This window comes from Lutra lutra, chromosome 8 (genome assembly GCF_902655055.1).
Source record: "Lutra lutra chromosome 8, mLutLut1.2, whole genome shotgun sequence".
NCBI classification, from domain to species: domain Eukaryota; kingdom Metazoa; phylum Chordata; class Mammalia; order Carnivora; family Mustelidae; genus Lutra; species Lutra lutra.
In genome coordinates, this window is record NC_062285.1 from 19,028,717 (window position 1) to 19,042,298 (window position 13,582).

Sequence of the window (13,582 nt, forward strand, 5' to 3'; positions counted from 1 at the left end):
AATAATGTGATCCCCACATTGGTCTCATTCTGTATCAGGGTGTGGGGGTGAGTACTAAAGTAAGAGGTAGACGATATACACAAAGAACACGATAAGCAAAAGGGATAGCAGTTATATAGATATTCCTTTATCGGGGTGCCCCAAGGTGCAAATATATATTAAAACACAACATTTAACGTGGTTTAAAAAAATAAAGAGGAAAATAGGGGATTTTGAAACAGGATAGCTATCCACGAAAAACTTCCTTCTTATTCCCCAAGTTGCATCTGGGAGCTACTGACAAGAGAGATTTGCTGTGATAAAGTGCAAGGCTTAAAATGTTTTAAAGAAAACTTTACATGACTTTTGTATCATACTTACAGGTGAGAGGGGGAAAAAAGATACATTCAATCAGAAGAAATAATGTATGTAGCTTGCCAGACAGTCCATTAAGGAGTTCATCCAGCATGTCTTGAATTATGTTTTGTTTTGTTTTGTTTTTTCAAATTTCCTGCTTTATCTTAGCAGGAGTATGCTTTATTCACCATCACATCCCCAGCACCAAGCACAGTGCGTGACATAGTAACACTTATTTCGATGAATGAACATAAAGCTCGGGTTAAGTTTTGGTCCTGGTATTCCATTGAGTAACTTTGTAGATGAGACAAATAATTAACTTCTCTTGGTCTTAATTTTGTCCTCTGTAAAAGAGAGGGCTTTTAGTAAGATTGATTTCTTAAGGATCCCTCTGGCTTTAAAATTCTGACTCTAAAATCCACGAATGGAAAATGTGTGTTTACGGTGCATATGGTGTTTGGTTTTGCTTTCAGAACTTCTGTGCATAATCTCAACAGATTATTTTCTTCCAGCACAGTGGAGAGTCAATAAGGACGTATCACATGATGGGAAATGAGAAAAAGCAGCCGCTGAAGTCCACTGCAGGTAATTCCCCATGGGGATTAGATTCACCATGAGCCGCACAAGTCATCTCAACTAGATCTGGTGAAATTTTCTCCCCATGCTTCTAGAAGTTTTCTAGAAAAGCTTATAGAAACTGGTCTTCCCCCTTTCCAAATAAAGATAATGTAATAGATCTTCTATAGAATATTAGAACAGTCTTTTGGCAGAAGGCTTGAGGGAAACAGAGTTCACACATTCTGCTCCCTTATGGAACAAATATAATGTGCAGAGAAATTCCCTGTAGAATTCTCTACATAGCTGTGTTTAAAATAACATAGTTGTTATTTTAAAAGTGAAGGTTTCCAAATTCAGCACCCTGGGGGACTTCTTTTTGGCATTTTGCTAGTGAGTAGGATATGTGATGCCATTAAGTTAGCCTATACCAAAAATCATTTCATGAAAAGACTATTCTAGAATACAACCTTTTTTTTTTTTTTCAGAGTAGGATAATGCTTCCCTTAAGTAATATTTCACAGAAGAACATTAATTTTCTGGAGCATGGGGAATCATTAAAAAATGATGCGCAGTAAGTAGGTAGATTAGATTAGATGAATAGGATTTCATGTTTCAGAAATACTGGATTAATAAAACTTAACCAGTTTTCTTGATTGTGGGTCTTCTTGGAGCTTCCAACTTGTCATTATGCCATGTGGATCTCTAAGTGACAGGGGTAGAGATGAACATACAGGTTTTTCCAAACACATTTGCTTACGAAACCCCCTTCCCCCTCTAGAGTATTCTGTGGGACTTTGGCCTCATGGAAGAACAATTTGAAGAATAATCTATACATAATGGCTGTTTAGAATGTTTTTCTTGTCAGAATTTTTAGTTTAGGTAAGGCCAAAGCAATTAGATAAAACTAGATATGACATTAAGAGAAAATAGCATGATTCTTGGCTACTTAAAATAATGTATTTGGAATAAGTTTGTATTTTATAATTAGTTTCATTATTCACCATGGGGTATTTTTTTATGTCCAACAATGATATGTCATGATTTCCTGAAAGTTAATTTACCCTGGGTTTGAATAACCAAACTGATAAATTATGAGTTGTTATTGCCTAAATTGACAATAAAGCTTTTTTTTTGAGAAATATACTTTTAATTATATAATTGGTAACACATACTCCATTATAAATACTGTTATAATTTATTTTTCCAAAATTTTCCAGGCACGAGGTACACATTGAGGAATACATAAATAGTGAATATTTTATAATATAAAGACTAGTGAATTTATAAAAATTGACACAATGGGCAGAATGGAAGAACATGGTTATTATTTTTTTGAAACAGTGATGTTTCTAGAATTCTTAAATGATACATCAGCCTATGTTAACTGCAACTTCTCATGTTTAATGATGTTTACAATTAAAAGAAAGCAATAGCAATATAAGAGTAACGATCATAATTAACTCAGAATAGATTCTTTAAAGTGGTTCAAAGGGCTTTTCATAATAAATTACTAGCCTTTAATCAGCTAATTAAAGTTAGTATCTTTTAGAATGTGAGAAGTATGTTTTTGTGTCATAAAAAATGTAACCTAGATTAACAACACAAGTTTGATTGATCCAGATTCACTATACCAAATCTGAGATATGTCTGACGCTCCAGCAAAAGCTTTATTTAGAGGGAGCTGGGAAATCTTTGAGATAACAGGCTTTGGACCATGCTATCTTGAGTGTTACATTGTGGAGTTGTTTTCCCACAATCTTTAAGTCTTTTTCAAACTATTTTGTGAATGAATTAAATTAGTGAAATATAAATAAATGGTCTCTTTTGGATTGCTTACCCAGATTAGAGAATGTTGACTTTAAAAGGTCACAAAATTGAATTTTGCCTGTTGGACCGGTATTTCCACTTGGGAGGCTAGTTCTGGCTGACCTCCACAGTTCCATCCATCCACTCACACACAGTCATGATAAGAGCGTGAAGTGTGAGCTAAATAGGGATGAGGCCTGGGCAAGGTCGTTTCTGCCAGAACACCAGAGACTCCAAGAGCTCAAGGGTGCTATAGTACAGAGAAAGGGGGTGTCCTCGTGAATTAAAAAAAAAGAAAAAAGAAAGAGAGAAAAGAAGAAAAAAAAACCCTCTATACACAGAGTAAAAATGAGGGTCCTTGTATTTGAGGATGTAAAAGATGAGGCAGAAGAGGGAAAAACAGAGGAAGAGGAAGATGAAGACGACACGGTAAATGGGAACACACCAGCTAAAGAATGCTACTTGTTCCTCTAAGCTGATCATTAGAAAAAATGTTTCTTTCCTTTGTTTTTCTGCACAGGTGTTCTTCAAGCCTGTTATTGAAGACCTAAGGATGGAATTGGCCAGAAAATGCACCAAGCTCATTAGTGATGTAAGTGACTTCAGTGATTTTTTTTTTAAATTTTTCGTTATGTGTGTGTGGCACTATTATGCCATCAGATCATCGAGTTGGGAAGAAAACCCTACAATTATTGTTAAAACACAATAATTTTCCAGATCATGGAACTAAGTCCCGAAATTTCCATTGATTTCCTCAAGGTGACCTATACAGAGAGTATCTGTAGGAACAGGTCCCTGTGTTCTCAATCCAGAGCCTGGTGTCCCTTATGAATTTCATTGTCACTCGGGCATGAAATCATAAAGCATTGAAATTTCAGAGCATGTTCCATGTGTGAACTGCAAAGCCTTTTAGACTTTGTATGGGGGTAGAATTTGTATCAGGAGGATCTCTGTCTAAACGAATGTTTTTTTAAAAAAACAGTTTGGGGATTTTTTGAGGACTCGGATGAATGCAATAGTTCTTGAAACCAGGGGAAAAAATACATATTTACATAAAATGCATTTACAATTTGGGGTTCTTGAGTTACTGAACTGCATGGTGAGAACTCTGTGTGCTGGGGAGAGATGACCCGTGAAAAGTGAGTAGGGCCTGGGTCTGTAGAGAAGCAAGCGTCATACTAGCCATTTCTGTTGTAGTTAATGAGCAAAGTGATCAGAATATTTTGCACATGTTTGTTTTGTTTTCTTTCTTTCTTTCTTTTTTTAAGATTTTATTTATTTATTTGACAGAGAGAGATCACAAGTAGGCAAAGAGGCAGGCAGAAAGAGAGGAGGAAGCAGGCTCCCTGCTGAGCAGAGAGCCCGATGTGGGGCTCGATGCGGGGCTCGATCCCAGGACCCTGGGTTCATGACCTGAGCTGAGGGCAGAGGCTTTAACTCACTGAGCCACCCAGGCGCCCCAACATATGTTTGTTTTCAAAGGAGGTCAATCTGGGGAAGTGGGGTAGTACATTGGCATGTTCTCTGAAGTCAACCTGCCTGCATCAATTTAACAGTAAGGTTGGGGCAGGTTATGTAACAGGACTGGGCTCACTTCCTCAAGGGCAACATCTATTCCAATTTCTAGAAGTAATGGTAATAGGGGCGCCTGGGTGGCTCAGTGGGTTAAGCCGCTGCCTTCGGCTCAGGTCATGATCCCAGGTCCTGGGTTCGAGCCCCACATAGGGCTTTCTGCTCAGCAGGGAGCCTGCTTCCTCCTCTCTCTCTGCCTGCCTCTCTGCTTACTTGTGATTTCTCTCTGTCAAATAAATAAATAAAATCTTTAAGAAAAAAAAAAAAAAAGAAGTAATGGTAATACGTCTGGAATGTTTAGTGAACTGTCCGGAACACGGTGAGCACTCAAGGGATGTTGGCGGTTATTAACTGCTACATCTGTAAATTACTTTTGTATCCATCCAGTCACATTTTATATATGACTGTCTCCTTGTGGCTTGTCGGAAAGAGCCAGAGGATGGTGGGAATCATACTCTTTCCATATATTTGACATGTAATGTAATAGAATTTTAAATGGAGTATTTCTTTGTGCTGTTACCTGGGAGTACTAAGCTATAGCATGAGAAAGTTCTTTGTAAACTTTTTTTTTTTTAAGATTTTATTTATTTATTTGACAGAGAGAGAGACAGTGAGAGAGGGAACACAAGCAGAGGTAGTAGGAGAGGGAGAAGCAGGCCTCCCGCCAAGCAGGGAGCCCGATGCGGAACGCGATCCCAGGACCCTGGGATCATGGTCTGAGCTGAAGGCAGATGCTTAACGACTGAGCCACCCAGGCTCCCCCTTTGTAAACTCTTAATAGTGATGGAATGATGACCACCACAAGAATATCAGCCAAGTTAAGATTTCTCGAGGACTCTGTGCCAGGCTTTGCAGCTTCTGAGGTGGACTTCACTGTTTCTCTCATTTTAGAGGTGAAGAAACAAAGGCTCAGAGAGGTTAAGTATCTTGCCAGGGTCACACAGTTGAGCAGAGGGGAAAAGGATTGAGCACAAAGCCCTCTCAGCCTCAGCCATTCTGCTGTGTTTGCTCTTAACTGTAGATTTCCCTGCACAGTTTACCTTTACTGTTATTGATTACACTAATATTGGTAATGGGAATGCTACTATTTAAAACCTGAAGTTTCCTAAATCCGGAAACAGTACCTCTTCCAGGTGGTTATGTTTTTTATTAAAGGGTAATTGCGGATGAGCTAAGTATATTATATAAACCATTGGAACTCAAGGGGCACCTTCAGTGAGTAGGTGATTTTGTTGGAGTTGTTTCGGATAAGATCATTTTTCAGTGACTGCAGAACCAGCCTCATGGCGAGGGGCGTGGCCTTTACCATTTCGCAAAAGCCAAGGCCATGTTATTCCTCTCTGAGGTAGGAGAAATCAAATATGTGGGAGTGATTTCTGTTTATTACAGATTTATGCTTTCATGGCAGAATGTCTGTACGACTTGAATATTTAGATCACAGCCTGTGGCCTGATATATATCTGTGTACATGTTCACCTTCTGTTTCAAAATAGAATTTCATACTTTTAAAAATACTGTTCTTTTTTTTAATTTTTGGAATTTGTGTATTTACCTGCAAAGAGTCGGAGCAAGTACTACTTTTGTCTCTAAAACAAAACTAAAAAGAGGAGTTTGTGCCATCGTTTTACAAACAAATTTTAATTTACATGTTCTGGATGAACTTTATGTATTGGACCCAAAAGAATTTCTAGTTTTTCAAAGTTTGGTAGAAAAGGTATTTATTAAGTACTAAGTGCTTTATCCACAGTCAGCGTCATCTGTGTCCTTATATGGAGCCGATGAACTTACGTGGGAGGTTCTCATGTCTATTATGTTGCCTGCATCACTAGGTCATTGTCTAGATGTGTGTTTGAGTTGTGTCAGTCATGGAGCAAAAACAGACAGAAGTGGACGAATGGTTGGGGGAGTTAGATGGGAGCCCCCGTCGAGGCTCTCTCCTGCTTCTGATGGTGCCTTCGGTTAGTGCCCACATTTCATTAAGCACGCGGGCTTTTCCCCGGGTCTCAAACTTAAAGACAGACCTTCAGATCGTTTTGTTTGTTTTCTGATCCCTTGTATCCCAGAGGGACACCTGTGTGTTTACCGGAGCCTTTTTCTCTGTTTGGAGGCAATCTGTTTGTAGCCTGTGTCACCCGGTGAAGCTGGGGTCTTGTTTGTCCAGTCTGCACGGGTGGGTCTTCATCTCGAAGCCGTGAGAAGCGGCCTCACGTTCTGTTCACCGGATCACACAGCTAGGGAGCCACACCCCTGGGATCTGAAACGAGGTCCTCAGGACCCCCAGACCGTGGCCATCGTTGCGTCGTACCTCTCCTGCTGTGTGCCGGGCTCTCCTCATAGAGTACTATGTTCTGTGGTATAAATGTTACAGAGGACTGGTCTAGAGATAAGCCTAGGAACTCACAGTTTTCCCTAGAAAGAGATGGGTGTTTTTCAGGTCAGGTGGCTTCACTTTGGGGGATCAGTGTGAGGCATTTTTCCGGGTGTTTCTTTTTTTTTTTTTTTGCTCTCCCTTGTTTCCCTTTGTATAACTCACTTCCCCAAATTACCCGGTCCTTTGAAGCCACCTCTTTTATTTTTCTGTTAACCACATAATGCTTTTTATTTTCCCAGATATTCTGTCTCTCTCTTTCTGGACCTATTGGCCAACTACCTAGTGAATTTCTTGAGTAAGTCAAACCTATTAACTATATAGAGCCATCGGAATCAGGAATCTAGTAGCCTTGTCAGGTGGCCATAGGACGTATTAGGTTAAGGGGGATATTTTTGTATGTTTCTTGTAAATTAGGCATCCAGGGTTTCTGCGGAGCGAGTTTGGCCGCATCTGCCTGAAGCCTGTGATGCACTGTTTTGGTTCAAACCGTTGGAGGGTGTTCACTCGCATGGCAGCAGAAAGACATTTTCCAGGCAAATGAACATTGTTTGTTGTGGGTAAATCCTCCCAGGGCTAAAGGCATCGGGATTCTATGGCTATTCCTCCCGAGAGAGCTCTGATTGTGTTAAGAGAACCTGGGATGGCAGCTTTGGCTCTGAGTGTCCCCTGCCCCGTTACCAGGTAGTGACGGGGCTGTGGTTCTTTCTTCCAGGGTTGGATGCATTGAACCAACATGGCTCCACTTGAGAGAAGACTTTCTTGATACTTTTGGTTAAGAGTGCCTGTAAAAGGAGGGGCGCCTGTGTGGCTCATTCGGTTAAATATCTGACTTTGGCTCAAGTCATGATCTCAGGGTCCTGGAATTAAGCCCCGTGCTGGGCTCCCTGCTCAGTGGGTCATCTGCTTGTCTCCCTTCCCTTTGCCCCTTCCCCTGATCAAGTCTTTCTCTCTCTTTCTTCCTCTCTCTCCCTCAAATAAATAAATAAAACCTTTTAAAAAAAAGGAGTGCCTGTTGAAATACTCTCAGACATTTCTACATCTGTCATCCAAGTTCAGCCATTATCTGGGGTCATACCAAGTGAAAGAAAGACTGGGCTAAGAAGAGAAAGCCTCACTGAACTGATTTAACTCTAATTGTAGTTGAGACATGGTGGGATTAATGGGTGTGGTCAGAGCAGAAGGTCAATATTTGGGGTATCTTACTGACTATTAAGTCATCAACTTTGCCCACCTCCCACCACCCCATTAGAAAGTAGCTTGGATAGTATCTGAGTTATGAGTGCAGATGGCCACAAGTGACAGGAAGACCCTAGCACAGAGGCTTAACATATAGGTGGGATTTTTTGTTTTCACATAATAAAGTGTGGAGGTAAGGGGTCCAGTTTTGGTACGGTGGATGTTCTTGGGCTCCCAGGTTCCTTTCCTTCTGCTTTGTCATCCTGGGTATGGTGACTTACTGCCTTGTGGTGACCCCATGGCTGCTGCATCCCTGTAACTGGGAAATGGAGGAGGTGGATGAGCAAGGTGTCAAAGGGCCGTGCCAGCAAGGTTTTTCCCTTTGCACCAGCAATACCAGGAACACCACTGGGAAGACTTCTACAAATGTCCTGTGGCCAGCGCTGGGCACCAGCGGAGACCAATCACTGGCCAAGGGGAAGGACCAAACCATGCCTGACTTAGAGCAACTCATCCTTTAGGGCCGGGGCAGGGGTCTGGCTATGCTCATAAATACGTTTGAGTTCTGTTATTTGGAAAGAAGGAGGTCGCATAGGCAGTCTATGCAGTGGACAGGGCTATGGCTGTGTTAGGAAGTGGCCATCTCTTTAGTGATTTTATTACACCTAGGATGTTGTGTCCCTCATTGGTGTAGTTCCCGCCTGTTTTTTCTCTTATCCTGGTAGAGGAAAGCTAACACTATGTGGCATTCTTTATATAAAAATGTAAGATCATTTGCTTATCATCAGTCATGTTGTAAAATTCATTAGAAGTACAATAGGAGGGGTGCCTTGGGGCCTCAGTTATTAAGCATCTGCCTCCAGCTCAGGTCATGATCCCAGGGTCCTGAGATCGAGTCCTGCATCGGGCTCCCTGCTCCTTGGAAAGCCTGCTTCTTCCTCTGCCACTCCCCCTGCTTGTGTTCTCTCTCTTGCTGTCTCTCACTCTGTCAGATAAATAAATAAAATCTTAAAAAAAAAAAAAAGAAAGAAATACAACAGGAGTTACAATAAGCAAATAATATGTGTGTGTGTGTGTGTGTGTGTGTGTGTGTGTGTGTGTCTACCTTTTGGACAAAGACCAGAGAAAGGACTGGAGACCCCACTTAAGACTGTACTATTTGCCGGCACAGTGAAGGAAGTAAATACTTCATCCTTATCCTGTGCTCTCGTCCTGAACATTCTGCTCAGGTCAGAGCTTATCGGAGGCCGGTGGCCATTGCACATACCGCTGCAGTCAAGAATGTGACTGTGAGGGGGAGAAGATAGTGGCGAAAGATAAAAATAATGAGCCAAACTTAAGCCTAATGATAGGTTATTTTCTCTCACACTTAATTATATAACGGGGATACTTTTTTTTTTCTCCTTATGATCAAAATAGCCTACTATTTATCATACTGCCATTAACGGTTTAATTACTAGTGACTGAGGAGGGTGATTTGCAGAGCCCTAAAATTATGGCTAATCTCTGAGAAGAAAAAAAAAAGTAATTTAGTGCTCAGATAAGATAAATATGTTCCAATGTTGATTTCATGAATAAAGCAAATGTTTAATGTGGTAGGCGTCTAATACGCAAGAGTCACAGCAGTGGGAAATGGTATTTTGCAGTAACTTTGCTTAGATGTTCCTGTCTGGTCATACTTCAGGTTGAATTATGCCCCTCAAGTCAGGTTTACCTATGGTAAAATCTCTGTGTAATGTTAGTGTTGCAACGTCGTGTTAGTCATGTCCTTCAAGAACCAGGTACATAGTCAACTAAACTCCACTTTTAGGTTGTGATTAGGGAGACCATGTAATTAATCATCTGACCTGGAACCTACCTTTTTTTCAGCGTAAGTATTTACAGTGTTGGGTAGATAAACATGACTTTATTACAGGCTGATATAACTTTTAGCAAATTACCTTCATCCTCTCAACTAGTCATAAATTTTGCCTCACCAGTTTTCAGATTGGGTGGCAATTAGCGTGAGAATGGGATGACATTTTCGGGCCTTGTCCATAGTTTCCTGACTTCAGCTCATGTGTTCCTACAGGGTCTCCCCACAGAGTAATAATTCTGGCTTCTCCTCAAGGGGAAAGGAGTGACTCCTTTTACTACTGACTTTGAGAGAAGGAATGAGCATGCTCAGCTCAGCCTCTCTGGGCTTTCTCTTGTGCATCTGTTTACCCATAGCGTTCTGGAATGATCTCCTCCACCATGTGGCAAACTTTCAGAGCAGGTTCTTCTCTTGTTGGGGGAGGGAAGGCAGATAAGGGAGGCCTATGGATGCTCCTAAATTGGGTAAGTTTGATTTGAGCAGAGTTAGTTCATATAAAGGAAGCTCATTGTGGCCACTGTTCGAGCTCCTTCCTCTAATCATGCATGCATAGGTAATGATGCTAACAGTAATTTCACTTGTTTGATCTTTGCCTCTACTTCTTAATTGGTTCCATCTGTACTGATGACTACTTATCTTAAACCTAGAGGTAGGCAGCTATGTTTTTGTTTGATTGTAGGCTTAACTGTTCAGTCAATGGCTTGAAAGTAACAATAAACTAGGACACTTGTCAAATGAAATGAGAGTGTTGAATAATTATGCTCAGCTAGCTGGGCAGACAGGATCCATAATCCATGTGCGCCTGCCCCTGTGATCCTTGATGATAACAGGACTCTTACTTATCTAAAGACCAGGCTTCCCCCCCACCACCCCCCCGTGTCTCATCACCTTTGCAGCTCTGTGCTAGATGTCTCTTTACTTGATTTGGCTGGTTTTGAAGATCATTCCTCATTTGAGTATTTCCTTCAGAAAACAGACTTCCTCAAGTAATTCTTCTCTTCAAAAAGGGGGCATTAAAATGGTTTTTCTTCTTTCTCATCATCTGTAAATTATTCTCTCTTTTAGATTCATTATAAAGAAGAGTATAAAAAGTCTAAGGACAAGTGTACATTTGTGACTGACACTCCCATGCTAAACCACGTAAAAAACATTGGTGCTTTTATTTCTGAGGTAAGGCATCAAAACATGCGAAATGGTTTGCATTTTCATTTTCTGTTTATGTAGATAAAAGTCTGCACATTAAAATTAGAGAATAATATTTTTGAGAGTGCTACTGAGTGTTGGTAATAACTACATAATTATGTAATCCTATGCACAATGTCAATTAACTATCTGGTTGATCTATTTTATTATATATGTCTATATTTTGACTCTGATCCTTTCATATTTATATGGAATTACTCTTGAAAAGAGATATTTTCTTAGATAAGTAGAAAGTACTAGAAAAATAGTTTTAGAAATGCCATTATTTTATTTCCTTATGGGTATATTAGATAAAAATTGTTGAATAGCATTTTGGAAATAAGTAAAATTTAGTAGCTGATTCTCTGAAACATGGTATCTTTGGTAAGTAATTTTAGATCAATTTAACCTGTTTTTGAGTAGGATCAGTTCAACAGAGACACTTACTATGAAACAGAGAAAAGCACTACGTTCATTTTCTAGCTGAAAAATCATAGTCTCTATCTGAGAGCATTTCAAACTGCAGATTATGCTACATTAATAAGCACCATGTTAACAGTGATTTGAATCTGGGAGGAAACATTTCTAGTTGTCTGTGACTAGATCACTTAGGAGAGATAAAATTTGAAAAGAGGATGAATAAAACTGTATTGTAAATGACTGACCTTTAGTGTCTCATAAGTTATGTTGGAAACAGATCAACATGATACTCTCAGGATTACTTTCGCTGACGTGAAAACATTTTGAGGAAAACTGGCAAATTTTCTCTTCTTGAGTACCCACATCCAAAGAGTTGTGAGAACTCAAGGTTTATACAGGGTTTATACTCAATAAATCCAGGCTCACATCTGGCTCTGACTGGGGGTAATATCAGAATGTGGGAAACCATGGTTTGGTTGGTTTGCATTAGCTGTTACTTCTCCTGTGCAAAGATTCACTTGATGTTTGTCATTCCTAATTGACTCTTTTTCCAGAAGGTGTTAACTACAGAGCAAAAAAAAAAAAAAAAAAAAAAAAAAAAAGGCAACCTCTTGTGGTTTTTTGACCCTAATCTCTCCAAGAGAAATGGTAAAGGAGCATTTCTATTTATTAGTAGTGAATTTGGGGGATCACTTCGAGACAGTGCAAATTGGAGGTGGGAATACACAGAAACAACAAAAAAGGATTCTCACTTCCCACCACAGTTGTGGAAGAAGGAGGTTAAAAGGATTTGAAGGAGCGCTGTCCTTTACATTCAAGCTCTAGACACTACATTCTACCAACTTGTATTTTCTGGAACAACTGAAGTGTCTCTTCTTTCTTGGGTGTTTCTTTGCTGGTCAAACATCAATATATACAAACAGATTTACTTTTAGAAACATATATAGGTTAAATTAGAAAAGTTATCATTATTTTCTTGAGTGGCTCCTTTTAAAGATTTTTCTGTGATAAATTAGATTTACCTCTCTTTAGAATATGTTCTTCAGTCTAGTATCTAAGGTTTAAATGGTCTTCAGGTTTTTAAAATAATTCTGTTTCTGAAGAAAGTTTCCTTTTATTTTCTTTCAATATTAACAGTAAAAAAAAAGTAATGCTTATTAATTTTTTCCTCCCCCCCCCCAGGCAAAATACAAAGGCACCATTAAGGCAAACCTCTCCAATTCTCTTTATAAGCAGATGCCAGCCACAATCGATAGTGTCTTTGCAAGAGAAGTTACGCATCTTCAGAGCGAGGTGTGGTTTTCCTAAATTGTTATATAATCATATATATAAAAATTTAACCACTTATAATTAGCACCTTAAAATATATTAATATTTAAAAATATATTTAAACACAGTTAGCAAAGTAGTAGAAAGTACTGGAAAAATAGTTTTTATCTTGGGTATCGCATATTGGATGAAAACTGGAAGCAAACTCATGTGTTGTCGGTAGTCGTTGCCATGTCACAGAAATTGAAATGGATGGACAAATTCGTTAGTCACGTGATACTGTTTTTCCTAATCCCATTCACAACTATTAATAGAACAAATTTCAATCTTATGAGGACAGCTTACTTAGATTAAAATCTGACAGCAAATATTAAAGCTGTCTCTGATTTAGCACATGACCTCTAAGTGGAGGACATTCCAGTAGCTTATTCAAAGTCCCATTAAGAGTTAATGGTTTGGGATGCCTGGGTGGCTCAGTGGGTTAAGCCTCTACCTTCAGCTCAGGTCGTGATCTCAGGGTCCTGGGATCGAGCCCCACATCAGGCTCTCTGCACAGCGGGGAGCCTGCTTCCCCCTCTCTCTCTGCCTGCATCTCTGCCTACTTGTGATCTCTCTCTTTCTCTGTTGAATAAATCAATAAAATCTTAAAAAAAAAAAAAAGTTAATGGTTCAATTCAGGATCCACAGGTCTGTGCTTCCTCAGTTAGGCGAAAGTTTCCTGAATTTTTTTTTCTGTGGGTTGTGGATTTCATCTGGAGTATCTCAGGTGCAAGTGGTCGCTCTAGTGATTTCAAGTTGCAGATGAACTTAAGAATTGTCATCCTGTAAGCTCATTTGGAATTCAGAATAATTTCCCTCTTATGTACATTAACATAAGGAACACATAGTACATTTAATTTGTTGTATTTCTTCAAGCAGAATTTCAAAATAGAATATTTCGCCTCTTTCTCAGTTATCTTAACTGTTTTGTGTTCTCCATAATACAGTTGTTTTGTTTTGTTTTGTTTTGTTTTAAACTCTGTGAATCTGCTACGTGG

General features: G+C 39.5%; 1 protein-coding gene across 6 annotated transcripts in view; it reads left to right on the forward strand.

The window, feature by feature from the left end:
• NEBL (nebulette) overlaps positions 1-13,582 on the forward strand; it is a 373,419-nt gene that overhangs the window by 255,535 nt on the left and 104,302 nt on the right. The window contains exons 1-4 of one of the 6 annotated variants that reach the window (XM_047739978.1): positions 2,786-3,129; positions 3,221-3,292; positions 10,740-10,844; positions 12,459-12,569. The exons of 2 other annotated variants lie outside the window; for them this stretch is intronic. In XM_047739978.1, coding sequence (XP_047595934.1) covers positions 3,049-3,129; positions 3,221-3,292; positions 10,740-10,844; positions 12,459-12,569 — 369 coding nt within the window. In that variant the 5' untranslated portion in view covers positions 2,786-3,048. Of the gene's footprint in view, positions 1-2,785; positions 3,130-3,220; positions 3,293-10,739; positions 10,845-12,458; positions 12,570-13,582 lie in introns of those variants that run through there. 3 more of the 6 variants (XM_047739977.1, XM_047739976.1, XM_047739979.1) reach the window with 3 other exon arrangements.